Source organism: Bombus bifarius, unplaced genomic scaffold, assembly GCF_011952205.1.
Source record: "Bombus bifarius isolate JDL3187 unplaced genomic scaffold, Bbif_JDL3187 scf7180000008321, whole genome shotgun sequence".
NCBI classification, from domain to species: Eukaryota; Metazoa; Arthropoda; class Insecta; order Hymenoptera; family Apidae; genus Bombus; species Bombus bifarius.
This window is the reverse complement of record NW_022884591.1, coordinates 687,131-707,395: the sequence shown is the minus strand read 5'-3', so window position 1 is coordinate 707,395 and position 20,265 is coordinate 687,131. Positions and strand designations below refer to the sequence as shown.

Genomic DNA, 20,265 nt, shown 5'->3' with positions numbered 1-20,265 from the left:
TTATTAATTATTTCACAGTTATTTTAACGCGTTGTAACTTTCACGCATTAAACTATCACGCGTCACTATCACCTAAAATATAACAATCTCTTAAATTCCAATTTAAAATACTAAAAAAACTCTTCTATAATTCCTAAGAGATAATCGCAATTCATAGTACAATTTCAGATACAAAAATGAAATAGAAAGTCGAGTAACAGGGATCCACATAATTATTCAAAAAAATAGAAATAAAGTGCACAAAGCAAGTAACATTAACTTCGCTGCAATAGTTCTAAATCTATTCAAAAGCTGTGAAACGAAATTCTAATTGAATTAAATCCTCTTAAATTCTAATTTAGAATATTAACAAAGCCTTCCCTATTTCCTAGACACGTTACGCGCAATAAAATACCGCAATTCGCTATATTAAGTTCACGAAACGTAATTTTAATCAAACTTAATTTCAATTTGCCTCTTTTTCGTTTTTTCTTTTTCTTCAACGATACCGAACTCACAATAAACAGCGTTTATCTTTATCGCCCGGCTTAGCCAGCGTACAAAACGGGTCGTGCCACGTAAATTCATTGGACGCATCTGCGAGCCAGTTCTCGGTGTAATTAAGTCCTGCAAATATATCGTCGAATTACGCAAAAACAGTGGTGCCTAATCCGCCAGGGGTTAATCCGCGCATAGCCTTCTTAATTTACATTCAAGCGAACGTAGCGTCGATTGCGAAAGTCACGCCATTTCGTATACACACAGAGCTTAGAAGCCAATCAGTGTAAGACGATTAGCACTGAAATCGAGATAAATATGGTTTTTACAGATTGGTTTTGAACAAAATTTGCGACGCCAGTGAAGATGCGAAGAACGATTTTTATTACGATTTTTATTATGACGTACAGATGAACTTAACTGCAAGAGACACAAAAGAAAATCACCATTGTTCTTTAAAAGAAATCAGATCGAATTAAAAAATTGTGTTTTGTGTCAAATGTCAATTGAAAAATTTGAATATATCGACCTAAGCATTTTGATTTCCCTTTGAGGTTGACGCTCGTGTTTGTTGATTTATTGCTGGTAAAAATTTTAATTGGAAACAGTTTAACAATAAATTAGTTTTTAAATTGTCTCGTTCATCCCCAAGGCAAGTTAAATTTACGCTGATTCGTTTCTCAATCTGTCATATATACATGTAAAGTATTTCTGTTCTTTAATTGTTGTTTCTCTTCTGATTTTAGATACTCGAATGCGTTACATGGACGCAGAGGGAAGCCTGCATGATGGCATAATCGGAAATAGTAATTGGGTGCTCGGTGATTTGAGAAGTCTTCATCGTTGTGTGCCAGCCTTTCGTCGTCCAGGTAATTAAATTCATACCTTTCATGCTAGAAAGTATTTCGATACTAAATACAAATTCAATACTATTTCAATACTAAATCGGGCTAAAATACTATCGTTAGATCGCGGATATTTGTGCAACTTTTTTTTTTGATTTCACTATTGCTTATCCGTGAAAATCAATATGAAAACAATCTCATATCTATATCAATGTATTTAAACAGTAGAACGTAGTAGTGGCGAGCGTTTCTCTTTGGATACTTGAGGTATTCTTCCTGCGTATTACATGCATTCTATACATTTTTACAATTTCAAATTTCCTATAAATGCACAAGCATCGACCATGCAATGATCATAATTAATAAATATCGGTGCAAAGACTTTCTCTAAGGAAAAAAATTATCTGCAACATGTTAATCTCGGAAGATCAAAAATCTTTTTATTCGTTCAATAGTAAAATTTCATAATGAAATTTCTCCCAATTAATTTTTAAAATCAATTTTTAACTTACGAGACTTTTTAATTCAAATGGACATTCTAACTCATATATCATCGAAATACACGTACTTTCTAGATATCAGATTTTAATATAAAATATTACGAGATTGGATGTAACAGGGTTACGATAGTGTCTCGCTCTTGCGCTACAGACGAATCGAACTTTTGTACCCTTTATTCACAATTCTCATCCAACACACACACACACACACATGCATGTACCTATGTGCGCAGTTTGAATTTGGCACAACAGTCGGTTCGATCCGGATAAAACCCGACACAAAAGATAATACGCGCACGTATCCTTTTCCGTGCACGCTATAGTATAATTTTATTATCCTTTATGTATATCATGCTTTTTACGGATAAGGTATTAAAAAGCAAAAAATATTTAAAAATATAGAAAACCGAGAAAAAATCGAAAAGAATGATAGAATTAATTCGTTAATTAATTACTGTGCTCATGGCCAAACGAACGAAAAAATTCGCTCACACGATCCATGTAAAAAGCAATCGTAATTAAGGCTAATCTTTCTCTTCGGGCATAGACGTCGCCGCCATGCGAACGCATTTCTATCCAGAGGGTGGCTGGGGGTGGCTGGTTTGCGCAGCCGGGTTCCTCGCCCTGTTGCTCACCACTGGAATGCAGCTCGCTTTCGGGCTTCTTCATGTTCACGCTGTGCGACGATTCGGCGAGGAACATCTCATGGATCTGGGTACGTTTTCATACATCTTACACTTTCTCCGTCGGACAATATTTCCTCCTTCGTGGACCCGTGACAACCAGAGGAAACTTCATCCTGATAATTTTCCTCGGTGAAACTTTCGGCTTTCGAATAGTACGTTCTAAATTATGCTTCTTTCTAAAGTCCTTTTATTGTTTGCGGCTTATGAATTTCTGCGGGAAGAGGAAGAAAATATTGTTGCGACGTTGATCCTGGGAATTCTTGGGAATCTCGTTTTGTAAGTGGGAAGCCTCAAGTGGGAAAAATCTATCCGCTAAAAATAGAAATATTTTTCAAAATGTCAAAAGGTATTTATCTTCTTAACCGATGCTAATTATACGCTGCTTATTTATTACGATGAAACATAAGTGTAACATACGTAAACGCTCATAAAAGTACTTGAATTTTTATTACAGAAATCTTTTTGTGGATATATTGGGTTGGCAATTAAGTGATTGCAGATTTTGTCATTATCATCTAATCCGCAATCACTTAGTTGCCAACCCAATATTACGTGCGTTGTACGAAACCTTTCGAAATTTTGTTAACACTATAATGAAACACGTATGATGATTGGAATAGTAAAATTTGAAACCAATGCTATCGTTCAACTTGTACAGATACTTGCAGATCCGTTTCAAAATTTATCAACATAACCACGATATTATAATATTTTTAAATGTTCGAATGAGCGTAGATCGATTGTACCCGAAATTATCCTAAAATCGAAATGCAAAGGTATACTATAAAAGTAGCGAATGAAAAAATTCGCACAAGTATATTTATGAGCAGAACGTTTCTTGAAAAGTTAGGCAGCTTACAGCGCAGCGGGTGGATACTTTCTTTGAAGCAACTGTGAAAACTCCGATCGTAAGGTTACAAACTCGTGAAAAATTCATACGTGGCGACAAGAGTTAAGTGCTGTCTGCTGTTCCACCGTGGGATTGATTCGATGATTCTTTCGTAATCGCGACGGATCGCATGAAACTTTCATTTCGCTAGAATCGAGTCGAGCTCGGATGATATCGTCCGTTTAAGTTTCTTTGTAGATGTTACAATGTACACATATACATACAGTCTATTATCAAATTGATTTTCTATTCAGTCGATTAATCCTCTCTGTAATCGACATAATAATTCAACGAAATACCTGTTACAAGAATGGCTTTTTAATTAAACTTCTCGAGTAGTGTTTGGTTCGAAACAGTTTGTTAACCAAATTAACTCTGCTCTCATTTTGGAAACAAAACAGATTTGTGATGTTTTAAGAAAATGTTTTTCTCGTCCAAATTAAAACGAGAAGTCGACAATTGGATAACAGCTTTTTTAAAATTCCATTCGCATTTATCGTATCTGTAGCATTTGGGCGAAAAAGTATAGAAAATGAAATATAAATCTTGTAGGGATACGCTCATAATACGTAGAACAAAATATAATGTAAGATCAGGTGTTGAACTTTGAATATACTATGCGAATCTTAGGTAAAAGAGCGAGCAAGAAATGAAATCGACTTGTCTATCGGAATCATAAGCAAAAGGCAACAATGTAGAAAATATTAAGAGGGAAAATTTACGACGAAAATTCTATCGATGTTACTCTATTGACCAAAATGTCGCTTACATATTGAAGAATAACATCTGATGAAAAATGACGCAACAGGGTTAGCCTAATCGACCGCAATAAACCGTTCCGCTCTGCTTTCAATTTATCGCAGAATAGAACGAACCTTTCGATACACCATATTTCTCAATTTACCGCCAAAGACGTCAGAAAGTATCAGGCATCGGTATTCGTATTGGCCCGCTTTTCCGCTTCCTTTCACTGAAATCGACGTAACAGTCTCTCGAAATTTGCCTTTCGTTCAACGCGATGAATTATTTTGTCAAAATGCCGCGCGAAATAAAGCCGGCATCCCATCGACGGGGATCTCGCCGTTGCTCCAGGGATTTCCAGCACGTCTCGCCGAACACCGTCGAGGAAGGATCCTTTCTTCGGAATATTTCAAACGTAAGAGCCGGTGCTCAGCTCCGAAACGAAGATCTGCCGAGGATTTATTCCCGTGGAATCGTGCGTTTCTCTCCGCCCAGTTATTTCATAATGACAGCCAACTTGAATTTAAAATAATCCCTCTGTTCCCGTTCTGCTCTTATTCTTTCGCTAGCCGAGGGAAACCGAGAAGGTAATCAAAGAAGGAAACACGAGATGAATTTCCTAGTTCGTTTTCGAGGCTCAGTTAGTCTGTATCAAAGGAATTTTACATCTTTTTGGGGAGGTTGATGAATAGCGTCGAGAATTCTTGCAGATACTTCCAGGAAAATTCGTTGGGGAAAATTTGGAGGGAAGCTATGATCGGTGTAAGCTTCGGATTCTCCCGCGATGGCTTTGTTTTGCAAATTGCTCGACAAGTTTCTTGAAGAGGGCTATTTGCAAGCAATTCGATGGACTTTCAGAGATTTATCATAGCATCTCACGTTTATTATCGCAGTACAGTGATATGAGATAAATACTAGATTGCAACATATGAAATTCTCAATTTTCAATCTGTATTCAACGATTTAATCAAGATGTATGATGTTGATTTGCACTTAATATCATGTTGATTTAATACCAATAGTAGATTTACCATAATATTCCAATCTCCAGAGTATATACAATATTGACATTACATATATTTAATGTAATATTTATTATCGAGCAACACTACGTATAATGTAGTATTGCTCTCTCTCTCTCTATATGTATATATATATAACATAACTCCAACCACATATTTCAAACATCAAAAAATATTCCTCATCGATACACACTGCTGACCGTTGGTATTATTGCTCGTTACAGTTATTGCAAAAATTCAACAAATTTTACCGTATTTAGTATTTTACATTGTGAGGCACGTATGATACGAACGATTCAACAGATTTATAAAATAATAAAAAAGAAAAGCCATAGGAAACATTCGATTCAGGTTAACATAACAAAGTATTTATATATATATACTTATGAGCTGCAGTGTATTTTCAAAAATTTCCTCAATCACGAACCACGTGTTAGAAATGCAACATACGTCGTTAGATTGCCGTGTCAAGTCAAAAGAACGTGATCTTCCGCTTCAATCCAGTCACCGCTACCAGATAACCGAAAAATAATTTGTCTACGTATACGTTAAATAAAAAATCTGTATCTGCATTGAAACAGAAAATATAACAGTGACCTGATCGTTAAATAGTAAAAGTCGTTTCTCTCGAAACCACCTTTTGACTGGATACGCCTATTTGAATCAACACGGCGATATATTAAACCATAATAATTTTTATATCACATTTCTGTGATAAACCGTTATCCCTCTCGTGGCCTATAGCAAACAGTATCACTGTTGGAAAGAAAAAGGTATTAGAGTGAAACGTTAAAAGTAACCCTGACAAACACGAGGCCTACCGAGGGGAAAAGAGGCTTTCCCTTGCGGCGCGACATGAAATACGGAAGTCCCCGATAAGTCGAGGTTTATTTAAAGTCTGTGGGAAAATAATGGCCGCCGAGAGGCTCGCGAGAAAACGATTTGATCGAAGACTGAAGAAGCTCCGTGGACGGGCTGATAGATACTGGCGTTGCGGCAGCGGCGGTCGGGCTTATCGTTGACCTACTCTACTTAGTTATCTAGTATACATCATAGGCGGCGATGTGGTTGAAAAGTTCGATCGATCGATCGGTATATTTACGTGGTTTCCGCGTCCGTGGACTGACGACGGTGTAATTTATGGCGACCAGCACCGCAAAAATTACGATATTTTCAATACACTGCGCCAGCAGCTAATCTATCGTGACGTCTCGGTCGCCGCGCCAGTCGCCGATCAATCTTCAAAAGGTGTCGCGTAGAAGATATATCGTAACATCTGGTGGCGGTGGATATTTTATGTCGGCGAGTTTCGGTCTCTTGATCTGTCGATTTGCACGCTAACGCTCATAAATATCTGGACACTTTAGTTGATTTATAGCAACAGTATACGAATGTTATTGTATTGTATGAAAGACGAACGGGTAATTGGAAGCAACAGTTACTACTTTTTTATGGAATCGTCAGACTGTAACGTTGGATGAATTATTAATGAACGTGGCAATAATATATTTTATTGTTTACCATATATACTGCTACACGCAGACGATAGACATGGAATAGTAAAGTAAAGATAGAATAAGATTGTGTGTACAGATGATTAAGTGAGAGTGCAAGGCAATAGGGAAAATAATTGTAAACCGAGTTCCTCTTATGCTCGGGAAGCTAAAAATAAATTCTACCTACTACTACTACTATTACACACATTTACTACTTAAATATATAATAAATATAAAGTGATTCTACCGATATTAGAAGTCTTTCCATCAGCATAGACGACCATTCATAATCTGATTTCTAATTGAAAGATTAAAGAATCTGAAGATAAAGAATTTATCCAGTGACAGAATAATTCCGTGAGATTTGACATTTATAAATACCAGTTTCATTGCTACATATAGGCGTGCAAAGATCACTTTAGATTAGACGCGTCTATAATGATTATAAAGAATAAAATTATCACAGTTTTATTTATTCGTGCTCATATTAAATACCGCATTTTTATCCGAAAAGACATTTTTATACGTCCTAAAAATTCTATTTGACGAATCGAATTAATTGTTGAAGCGTTAATTTCGTTAGATTAGAATCATTGAACTAATTTTGGTAAAACTGGAAGCAGAGTATTAGAGTCTCGTTTACGAAATATGTTTTAGTCAACAGACGCAATGCCAACACGACGAAAGATGAAATTTAGATGGAGCAAATCGAACTAGGTTTCAGAGCGGCTCGTTTCAGGTATCATTTTCTAATATTTACGACTTGCCTGACGCTTGATACGTACGTGACTTTGAATACTCGTAGTTTGCTTTAATGCAGACCTAACCATCGTCATTTAACCACGCGTCCCACATGGAACTACCACTTGTTCAACCCCCTGGAAAGTCATAAATTTTGCGAAAGTCAAATAACATCGAGCTTCGTGTTGCTCGAACGAACGAACGCTTCATGAACGCTAGCTGTGAATGAACTTTCTATTGAATGTTTCCGCGCGTCTGTTTTAATTCGTTTTTAGTGAGATTTCGGAAAACCAACGCTTTCGATCGATTTATTTAAACCGAAGTTTTATCGAAGTTTCAAACAGTTCGACTCGAATTCTCTTTTTCATTTTCCGCGTTACCGATAGATTTTATATGGTGGAAATAACAACTTCCGAATAGAAACAGAGACTCGAAGCAACGATGTTCAAAAACAAATCTCAAATTAATGAGAGAAAAATGAGTTTGAAAGATTGACGAACGATCTCAAACAACAACTCAAATTGTTGATAGGGAGACAAGTTTGAAATGTTGGCAAATGGTCCCAAACAACAGTCTCTAAACAAGAGATTACCAACTACAACTTGGAAAAAAAGATCTGAAACTAATCCCTCCGCAAATTTCTTCTGGAACAAATAATTCCCGAGACGTTCTCGGGTTGCGCAACCTACAAAACTGCGAGAGCAAGAAGCGTGTGTCGTAGGGTCTGTGAGAACACGTATCTCGATTCCACGTCTCTCCAGACGTAGACAAGAAAAGTCTGGCGGGTCCCAGAGCGTACCGTTTTCGCGGCATTGAGTGGAAAGTTGGACGCGGTATCCGCGTTTCTCGATACCCTTTGGGCAAAGTTTAGAAGATGAAACAAGGAAAACGAACGAAAAGATTCGCGAGCCTGATGCACGTTGACATTTTTCAGACTGGCGCCGATTGGTTCTATATTTTAAGCGGCGACCTTTGTGTCTGACGTTGTTGTACAGGTTCAGTTGCTTTTATTTTTCCATGGTTTATTTTTCTCGCACTCTTGCCACTCTTGCCACGCTCGTCTCTCGCGGTACAGTGCAGCTTCGATCACGCTGAACGAGCCACGCGTCGTTGAATGTTGATATAAAATCGGTATCCATCAGAGTACCACGGTCATTGCTTTCTTAATTAAATGTTTTATAGATAATTTTAAACATTTTGATCGTTATCGGGCTTATTATTATGCGTGTTATTTCTACATAATCTAATCTGAAATCTTATCATTTAATATTAAATATAATCAGATATATCTGCGATATAATCATAAGTAGTATCCAAGTTAATATTCCACTCATTTTTACGCCTAGAACAATCCCCTGTCGATTATTTAGTCCTGTCTAGTCCAAAATTGGCCATGTTCAAGTATACTTGATAAATGTTGAAACTTGATTTTCTCGTAAACTGAACCTTAAATGACAAAATTCTATTTTTTCATAAGCAATCAGCTCGTGCCTGCTTGTACATGTTATTCGACCGCATGATTAAACAACATTAAATTTTTGCAAAAAAATTATATTGCACTTGCACGCATATGCTTCACGATGTTTTCGAAATTATTCACATTGTTGAAAATCGTTTAATCCGTGAAATTTATTATATTCTAATTGTCCTAAGAAACGTGGGGAGAAAACGTACTGACATTCAACGCGTTTAGAAAGAGAACGATCTTGATAGTTACACGTCTAGTTGAGTTGAAGAAGGTTGGCGAGTTTTCGGTATATGGTGAGAAATAAGAGAACCCTTTGATGGATATATAGTGCACGGATATTGTGATACAGGTAGTTTAGCGAGGTGTTGGCGCTTTACTTTCGAGATGGTTGCCTTGAACTTTCTTCCTGTTAAGGGCTGCAATATGGAGTCGTTGGGGTTTATGGGACTACGTGGTTGCGATCTAAGCGATAGTGGATTGCGAGCGTATTTGCGACATTATTTGAGAATTGCAGCGGTCTGTACTACATACTTTATGTACATATATTGGATTTTGAAATAAATTCGTCTTGTTTCTCCTGTATATATTACACATATCGTATATTAGATACAACGAATATATACAGGGTGGTTGGTAACTGGTGGTACAAGCGGAAAGGGGGTGATTCTACGCGAAATTATTCTATATTTTCGACTTCCTTTTTCGCGTGATGATGAATGATGAGGATGAATTTACGTCCCAATTTAATATTCTTTATATACAGGGTGGCTGGTAACTGGTGGTACAAGCGGAAAGCGGGTGATTCTACGCGAAATTATTTTATATTTTCGACTTCTTTTTTCGCTTAGAATCATCCCCTTTCCGCTTGTACCACCAGTTACCAGCCACCCTGTATATAAAGAATATTAAATTGGGACATAAATTCATCCTGTTTCTATACGTGCATTACGTACATTGTAACAAATATGAATGAAAAGAAAATATAAAGACAGGACGAATTTATGTTACAATGCAATGCAGTATACAAAGCCAACAAAACAACCTAACTGCTTTCTAATGATAAATTTGACGTTTTCTTCCCGTTCACATCAAACGTCGGAAATTAAATCAGTCACAGTAGAAAGGAAACGTTTCTTAATTAATGCACGCGTCGTTAGAAGCCACTTGGGCATCAAGCGTGATCATTTCGGGGCAATTTTCCTAAGCAGCTGAGTGTTAAATGCTGCTTAATTTGCACGACAGTCAGGAGTGAAAGGTGAAAGAGCGGGTCACAGAGAACTAGCGTGATTACCGTGTCGCCAGAAAAGTGAAAGCCTTTCATCACGACAGGCGTGACATTTTCACGATCCTGAAACTGGACGTACCTCTCGTCATACAGATGCAAACACGCATAAGCATAACCTACGCGTTATGCCCTCGTATCGATCGTCTTTTTCTTCCCTCTTCACGCTGCTCTTGGCTCGCCATCGAAGAAACCACGCGGAAGTGAATGGAACTTTGTCGTTTATAACGTGTAAAAAAATTGCAGACTTCAAGTTCTTTGTGAATTTCCTTTCGTATAAAGATGGCCTTGATTTTTCTTCTTTCCTCCTGTTTCTTCTTTTTTTCTTTTTTAAGAGAGGAAGGGCTTTTTTTTTGTCGCGTTGCGAAGATCGTTTAATGGGATTTGTTTGTTCTTGGTTTTACTTTCAAAGTAAATGTTACACGCGAGGGAAGGTTTAGTTTCTTAATGCGGTGTCTTCTTTCTTTACACTTTCGCACAAACCAACAATTTTCACAACGTTCGTTGGAGCGATGCGATGAGAATAAATTAATTTTTTTCCCCGCGTGGTTTTCCAAAGAACATAACACCTGCATATTTTTAAAACATAACGGAAATTGTAAAAATGATGAATCTGGAGTTCTGTTATTTTTTATTATTAATCTTTATTATTACTATTTATATTTTACGTAATTTTTCATTCGTAAAAGTTCGATTACAAAAGATTGAATTATTAATTCCTGTTTTATATATTTGACAGATTATTTTGTAATATTTCGTATCGGCGTTTCCGTGAACATCGGAATATAAAATTTAAATTTATTATATCGAATGAGTGATCGTCTTGTAAACTCCGATATATCGCGCGGTGAGCTTCTGTAATGTCGATAGCGTCTAATCTGTAATCTTCAATTAAAATCTACGGGAAACTAGAACGTGCAAAAACATTACAAAATATAGTATAAAATGTATAATACACTACTTATTCCAACATTTGGCAGATATAACAACTTTCTGTCCCTGGATTTCATTTTTTAATTATTAATTTTTTTTCGTACAGACATTTTTTAATTCTCACAGTTATAAATTTTCATAAATATCTGAAATATAGCTATAACATAACTTCACTAAAATTCCTTAATCTTCAATAATACATCATTGACGAGAATATCTACGATATTTAATGCATAGGTGCAAAAAAATATATAAAATGTCTAAGTTTCTCTTATTACAATATTCGATAAACGAAACAAGCTTCTGTGCCTGGATTCCATTTTTTTTTCATTACATTCATAAAAATATAAATTTGCATGAATTTACAATTGACGAAAGAAGCTTCTGTGCCTGGATTCCATTTTTCTTTACATTCATAAAAATATAAATTTGCATAAATATCTGCAATCAAACTTAACTTCATTAAAATTTCTCATCATGCCCGATAACAAACATTCGACGAATGAAAAGAATACAATATTCTTTCAATTTGCGATTCTTTCAAAACTGTTTGAAAGACCCGGCTTTTAATTTCAACTTCTCTTCGGTGAAATCAACAGAACCGATGGAGAACGATTTCCAATACGATTTATAAAAATTTCCATTTCTCGTGGCGGATCTTGCGAAACGGGGTCGCCTGTATCGTCGAATCGAAATGGCGCGACACGCTGTCGTAATTCACAGTATGGAGACCTGGTTGCAGCTGGAAGTCGAGGCTGCATGCTCGCTAGTTTTCATTAAAGTATGACGAACGCGACTCTGTGCTCGCTTTTAAATATCGCGTGCCGATTGTTCGCGCCGCGGCCCGCTTTTGTTGCCCGATAGCTGCGGTTACATTTTTCCACCGATGTTAATGGCGTTTCCTGATCACTTGCCTTCCCCCGTGTACCTGTACGTGTATCCTTTTTCTCCTCCGATTACGAAAAAAACGACACGCGACGAATGTCGAGTTTGCTCAACACTTGTCAAGTTTGCGGAAAACTCGTAACGAAATGAAATCAGCTACGCGTTTCAGTTGTGTGTAAACTACTCTGTTTCTTTTTTGTTAATCCTTCTTCTCGGTTACGCGTGTTTTTTGCGCCTGGAAAAAAAAGTATAAAGCTTCTGCGGTGCACAGCACGAAAGTGGAACGAGAGGATTTTTCGAGAGGCTGTAGAAAAATGGATTTTAAAAATTTTTCTAGGAATTCATAATTAAGGAAATAACATGGTTTCTAAAACATGGTCCTATTGGTTCGTGTGTAAACAGCCACATAATTGTATTATTATTGAATTATGTATGTACCAATTACGTATTATTGTCCGAAAACATACAGATGGTGCAATAAATACTATTATATATATCAATTATTGAATTATATATACGATTGAATGATTATGGAATTATATTGCTGGCAAATAATTAAATTATTATGAAATTTTTATTCGTTTTAGAAATATATGAAGAACGAAGCTTTTTCACACTCGTTATAGTTGTCAATTTAGATGTAGCTTCATTAACGTTAAATTAATTCTTAATTATTCTTACTTTGTTACGTAATATTTTCATCACATTCTCCAATTGCTTACCTACAGAAATACAAAGGAAAATTTTTATTCCCAACACATCGTTATATAATACATTAAATTTCATAGTAATATCATGATACGTCTGTTCACAATTTTCTAATAAATCTGTTCCTTTGCATTTTTCATTCGTCAAAGAATCACCTCCGCGTATTCACTGATTTATCTACTGAATTTGCAAATTTGTCTAATTTGCCACTCTCATAGATTATCGTACAATGTTACATATCTCTATTCGCGAGCTTTATCTGAAAACACCGTATTAAATATCGCGATTTGAAATATTGTCAAGCACTTCCCTTCTTCCTTTTCTTTCACCCCAGACGTTCTCATTATTGAAAGCAACCTGCAAGCTGAAACTTAACTCACGTGCATCCTCGTTGTGTCTTCTCGGTATTCTCGGAATCTCGTGCCACGAGCAAGAAATTCCAAGTTCAATTCGCTCGACAACTCGGGGAAGAAGAAGACGTCACACGGCTTCGCTACGTTTATTATTTATACATCGCCGTGGTGCTCGTTCTCCGTTCGTCACGAGGTATCCCAGCAGCGACTCGTGACATTCAATTTCCACCACGTCCCCTGGTAAATGAGATTTCCCTCTTCGACCCTTCGATCGCGGATCCCTGAGAAGCTGTCTTCGTAATCTCCAAGCGGCGAGAACTCGACAAAATCGGACGATTTTATTTTTCAGTTCAGTTTCTTTCGAGTTTTCGATTCGACGGTTTTTTAATTTGAAGCTCGGGCGCTAGTGAAAAAGAATAATTCGCTGGAGTTTTCCATCGAAATTGCGAAACTTTCTGCAGAGTGACGTTGCGCAGAAAAATGGTTGGCAATTGAAAAAGGATTTTGGGAAAATTTCACGATTTTTCTGACCGGATAGAGAGCTTCAAGGTTTTAGAAAGTTTTATAGAAGAGAGGGATGAAGAAATTCTTAAAGGCATATCGAAGAGGCTGATGAAACAAATTTTCTCTGATAATAATAATTGAACTCCAATTCGTTCAGTTATTGAATTATTTAGCACTTTGAAAATTCAACGTTTAATCCTCCCGCAAATTGTTCGAATAAACTAAATAGAACAATTTGTAACTTTTATCGTATCATTGAATTATCAAATTCCTTACTAAATTCTAAGAACAATAAAATACTGAAACACTAAATTATATTTTACACTGTTCAAATATTCAAAATAACATGCTAAATTCACTTGTCAATTCAATTGTGAAAAACTGCATAAATACTATTTAATAATTATTTACTAACTGTTTATTAACTGACTATTGACTAGTACTATTTAATAATTACTTATTAATTTAATAAAAATTTAATGTAATAAAAAAATTGCCTAATATATATTCTGTTTCTACTAACAAGTACGAAATCCAATGTTTTTCTACTGAAATTCGCGCAGATCCACAGTTTCGGAGAACAAACAGAGAATATGGTGTTCAAAGGCGTAGTTCAAACAAGAGAGTCAAAGAAGCGGAGCGTGTGGCTTATTACAGCGGCTGAAACTCGGCTCTCGAATAAGTTTTCTACCAGCAGCCAGCATCCTTAATGACGTTCTACAGCTGAATGAATATCCTGATCGCGTGAACCGCATATTCAATCTTCGTACATTGATTAAGGATGCAATACACGGCGTATCTCTGCCTGCGCATATTGAACTGAACGTAAAGCGTCGCGATTCGATGAACGTCGCAACATTTTTTTTTCTGCTAAATTATAGCCACTGGGGTTTATAATGGGTGCAGCTGTGTGGCGCGACGCATTGTCCATGCTTTGGAAATTAGTCGAATATTATATTCAGAGGTACACAAACGTAATTAATATGTGAAATCCTTTGCGTGGTTAGTTTCATAATCATTTCATTGTAAAGGACGCACAGGCTAAGTTAATTAATTAATTACTGACTGTTACGTACCGAACACTCTGTTTATGTGTATACAAATAATTTTTATAGATTAGATACAAATATTCCAAGTAAGAATTAGAAATTTTGAAAAAGCACAAAAATTAGGTAATGGCGAAAGTTATAATTAGACAGCGGATTCGTCAGCATTTGTACGAAATTTAAAGACGTAAGAAAACGCAGAGAACGCGTACGATATACGGAAATATATAAAATCCCCTAAAACATTATTCTTTATATTGTTCGATCGATAAAACGAATCTCTGTTCTACGCTAGAACTGGCGAACTGCGAAAATGATTGTTTTCGAAAAATTGCTTCCCTTTCTTACAAATCGCTGGGAAAATACAGGTATTCCTGACAGAATTAATATCGATTTTTATCTCGATAGAAACACGGTTGTATAGATCTATTTATTTCGAATTACTGATACCTTAACATCCTTGAAATTATATCGATTTATATGGAAATTCACAGATCGCTAATTCTATTGTCAAGTTCCATTTTCTTAACACTAGAACTACCGACAGTTAACACGAAGCTATTTCTACCACAACCAGTCAAAATGACTGGTCTTTAAAAAATACATAATAATAGAATATTTTTATATTTTTCGATTTATTGTTTTCTTACTGAAGGAATTCCATATTATGTAGTACATTTTTGGTATTATTAATCCATCTGCGACCATGATCGACCCAAACGAGGGTTGACACATTTATAAAATTGTAGAACCACTTATTTCCTGGAATTTTCCTGATAACTGATATCACCATATCGAATGATACACGGTAATTACAGGACTCTTTTACATTTTGACAAGTATCAGTCATTTTGACTGCTATTGGTATAAGTAGCCTTGATACAAAGTTATTTTGAATTTGAATACATAAAAAACAAAATAAAATTCATTATATGATTCTTTTAGTTATCGTTGCGAAAGTCATTACATCATTGCGGAAAAAGATGTAACATGAAGTCGGAATTTTAAAATAAAATTGTAAAACCAGTCGATTTGATTGGTGTGGCAGTTCTGGTGTTAATTAACTACAGCCAGCGAAATATAAATTTTCGTAAAAATCCGCGATCCAGTTACGAACATCTGCCGCTTAGACAGTGGTTCTAACACACTGCGAAATGGTTTCCCATCGAGTGCATGCGTGTCGATAATCGAACGCGAAAGGCCTTTCTGGAGGAATCGATGCACGCGCGTTTCGCGACCTCGATCAATGACGAGATGCGGAAGAAGCTCCATTGTGTGCGAGGAGTTCGCGACGTCGTTGTCGTTTATCGCCTGGCGAATATCGCGTCTGCTAGACGGACAATGGCAGCGGGTACGTGGTCTTGCTAAACGAGACACGCCACGAAGATCGTTGAATGGCGTGTACGCCGTTGATCGAGGTTCGTAAGCCGCGCTGACGTTCGTATCTTTATCGCGAGCTAACGCGATAAAGGCAAACGTGAAAGCTGGTTACCAGCTGGAAGATTGAATTTGCGGAGATCGGGAAGTTTATTGTGAAAATTGCAGGCGAAGGAGAAGGAAGTTTCCGGTGGCTGTTGCTTGGCTGATTGGAGTCGAAGGGCGACGTTTCAGCGCAGGGAAAGATGCTTTCTGAATGTTTTATTTTGTAAGATATGGTTGTGGGATTTTATGATTGATGGTCTTCAATAATGGAAATGTTGCAAAAACGTTGGCAGATTGAGAAGCTGTTTGGGGAAGTCTAAAGAATGGAACTTTGAAGTATCGAGAAAGCTACTTGTTGCAGTAATTGGAGAAGACTTTGTTATTCTGTGTTATTATTATATTGTTCTATCGAGTATTATAAGTTAGGATATTAATTTTCAATTCAATTCGAGTCGGATCGAAATTTTAAGGAATTTGTTACGTGGCAATGTAGCTTTTAATTCTCCGTCATATTTATGTTATATATATGTTTGGGAATATTTAGAGAATGAAATCCTAGGTATCAGGGAAATTACTTGTTCTAAGCATTCCTTAAATATAAGATAGCGAGCATTAGATAGAATATTCTAATTAAGAATTATACTTAGGATTATGAAATTTTTTTATCAAACTGTATAAATAATTTCTCTAGCTAAATATTAGATGAACAATTATTTTATATTATTTTATTGAATTAGGTATGATCCATTTCGTTCTATTCCTATTATTACGTTCGTGCATGATTCAATAAACTAATATAAAACAAAAAACATTGTGCGTCTATTATTTCCATAATAATATTCTAATTAAGAATCCTTAAGGATTCACAAACCTAAAATATCTTACAATTGAGACTTTTTCTCGGTTGAGACACTCTTTCTTTAATATGATGTGACGTTTATTATGCAGCTTCTTCCACGTCTCGTGGTTGATCGAGTTCCAAACGCATATGCTTCATCGATTCCAAGAGAAAGGCCTTTCAGATTCGATTATCAGCACACACGTACTCGCATACCGTGGGAAACCGTTTGCGAATCGCGGATTCCACGCAGTTACGTGGATAAATTATCGATGTAGACTGCGGTTAAAGTCTGCTCGACGGTGAGTTTCCGCTGATTGGGCGAACAGGAACCGAATGGATTGAACGCTGATCGAAGCGGATGATGTGATTGATTTCTGGGGTTTGAGATTTCAGGGGCGGGGGATTTTTGGTGATTGTTTAAGCTTGTTTGATTATTTGCTTCGTGGATATAGCGTGAATTGTGGTCTTGTATTGGTTTGGATCGTTAAATGTTCCAGAGACTCTTCAGGTAATTTGTTTTATTGGAATTTAAATGGGATTAAGGATTTTAAGTTTATTTAACCATTTTTTAATGAAGAGCAGAATATACGAGAATTTCAGTGGAAGATTGGTAAAGATAATTTCTCTCTCTTTTTTTTAATTAAGATCAAATAATAATGTAAATATAATATACTTATAGTGTAACGTCAAAATACTTAAAGTTCGGAAACATTATATCCAAGTACATAATCATTGCCATTTTCATTCATCGATTAATCAACCCTCTGACTCAATCGCCAACGAATATCTCCAAATAACAATTACTCAATCATTGAAACAATATACGGATATTGAATTAAATTGCTTTTATTCATCGATGAAACAATCAACTCTGTTTTCTGCCAATCGCCCCAAAATACTGAAATTTCTGGAAAAATAGATACACAATGATTCAACAAGTTGTTTTAATCTGTCAATCAAATCCACCAACTGTCTATTAATCGAAACGAAAAACATTAAATCATAACAAAACATTTTTTTCTCCTAAGACAATCAATCTTTTAATTCGCTACCAATCACCAGGTAATATAAATCTCGAAAACAGGAAGAAAATTTATTTGATCACGTAACTTCCAATAGAATTACGATTACAAAATCAAAATAAAAAGTCTCCTAATATTTCCACACAATATACTCTCCCTACTAACAATACAAATACACAACGAGAACATATTTTCTCGTAAGATAATCGATCTTTTAACGCCCTACCAACCATCAGGGAACGTAAATCACGAGAACACGAAGAAAATTTATTTGATCATAGTTCTTTTACGTATTACCACCGTCACTGGTTCAATATTGTCCCGAAGAACAGGTCGCATCCACGAAAGTCTTATCGCCTTTGTGATCCTCCCGATGCTTGATACTTGCCGGGTAGCAAGCATAGTATATGTATGTATATATAACCGATGGCTAGGTAAGAAATCCGAAGCTTTAGGGATTTATTTTCAGAGACGTGCAACGATACGCCATTGGCCACGCGTGTAACTCGTATTCACGGGATTCAGGGAATAGACCCAGTTTCCATTACGGTTATACTCTTCCACGTTGGCCAAAATTAGGGAAACTGTACGTTGTATTTGCTGTACTCTCGTTTGATAAATCGTGTAGTTTGTTGTATTCAGGATTTATCGTAGTTTTGAAATTATTTCCTGTGGTTTCATGGTTGCAGTACGAGGTTGTTAGCTCGAATGTTAACGGGTTGTTGTAGCTTTCTGATATTACACGGAATTTTGTTGGCTTCGATAACTTCTGTATCGTTCAATTATGATTCCTTTATACTAATAGGTGTTTATTTACGAGTATACTGCGGATTTTTATGCATTTATACAAATTTTCTGATTGCATAGAATACACCTAACAATTTTCAAAACAATTTTCTACTAACGTTTCGTTTCTTTTAATTACATTCACAAGAATGTGAATTTTCATAAAAATTCCTAGTCAACTCACGAGACGTTATGAACTGATGGATACCGTGATTCTGGTACAGTGAAGCAATTAGCGCCAGGTATTTAACGCTAGATCTATAAATCATGAAATATTACGTTACTAAATTTACTACATTATCACTCAAAGTTTTTCATTTAAACGTTTGCTTCGTTAACCAGTTCGTTAACCAGAGGGATATAATTTAACGACTATTTCGTCCCAATTACTTTACCAACACTAGAACTACTATGTATTTCCATAAAATGCGAAGGTGGACGAGCAAACAACACGAGCGAGGGAAACAGGAAAGGGACGAGATCGAAAAACTGTGTTTCCAGCTTGCCCTAATAAGAAATTAAAAACTTTCCGGTCGCTTGGTTCCTCGCGCGAAAACTTGTTCGCTGTTGCAAGTTAACAACGTTGTCTAACGTCGTCTATCGATTACGCGCCGCCTCTTGCTACGCTTCTGCCATTATTACTCGAGCTCTGAAAGTTTCGTTTCTTTACGGCTCCTTTCTCCTCGTTCTCCCCCATTTTTCCTTTTCTCACTTTTTCCTTTTACACGTATACATGTACAGGGCGACCAAAAAGACAATTCAGGACTTCGAAGATACATTATGCAGTTGACTGGTGGTACAACCAAGCGAGATCCGATTCCTCATAAAAAAAAAAAAAAAAAATAAGTCGAAAATGTAGAATAAAATTTTTGCATATGAAGCTTTGTTTTCGAAGAAAACGATTTTGAAAATCTACTTGGTATACGCGTACGTATTAATTCCAAGTTTAAACTTGACGATGACTGTTTATGATGTTCTATCAAGCCGAAGGTGTAGCTTAGAAATAACAGGAGTATCGAACAGCTAAAATTAATCCTTGTTTTAAAAAAATTACAAAATACAAATAATACGTTGTACAGGGACCGTACGATGGTCATTTAGTTCAAAAGGTACATTTTTATCTATAAAATAATATGCACATCTCGAACGGTTTCTACATCGACGAAATTATTTTTAAAAACTAATACATAGTTCTATCCTCGTCTGTAAAACCTTCTGAATCAAATTCAACTGGAGAAACATATAGTACCAATCGACAGAAAGTATAACGATACTTTATGATAATTGTAAGAAGTAAATAATTATATTGCCCGTTTTTATTAGTGCAAGCACACCCGTTGCTCCATTGTGTCATCAATTATCCAACATCCGCACCGTACGCCGATTAATTACGTAGGAACTTACTTCTGTCACTTGTAAAATACGAATAATAAAATAGTTGAAGCAATTATTTATCTTCATTTCAACTAAGATCTGTCCAAGACTGCGGTATCTATCAAAACTTTCTTCCTCCATATAGCCGATGCTATCTTCTTTCAAAGCTAACATAAAAGTTTTCCATTTTTTTTCACCACCCTGTACATCCATACAAAACAACAAGGCTCTGCTACTGCTCGTC

The 20,265-nt window shown here is 36.1% G+C and overlaps 1 protein-coding gene across 1 annotated transcript in view; it reads left to right on the top strand.

Moving 5' to 3' along the window:
- LOC117212539 (monocarboxylate transporter 10-like) overlaps nt 1-20,265 on the top strand; it is a 101,184-nt gene that overhangs the window by 10,981 nt on the left and 69,938 nt on the right. The window contains exons 3-4 of the mRNA XM_033457430.1: nt 1,224-1,346; nt 2,364-2,537. Coding sequence (XP_033313321.1) covers nt 1,224-1,346; nt 2,364-2,537 — 297 coding nt within the window. The remainder of the gene's footprint in view (nt 1-1,223; nt 1,347-2,363; nt 2,538-20,265) is intronic.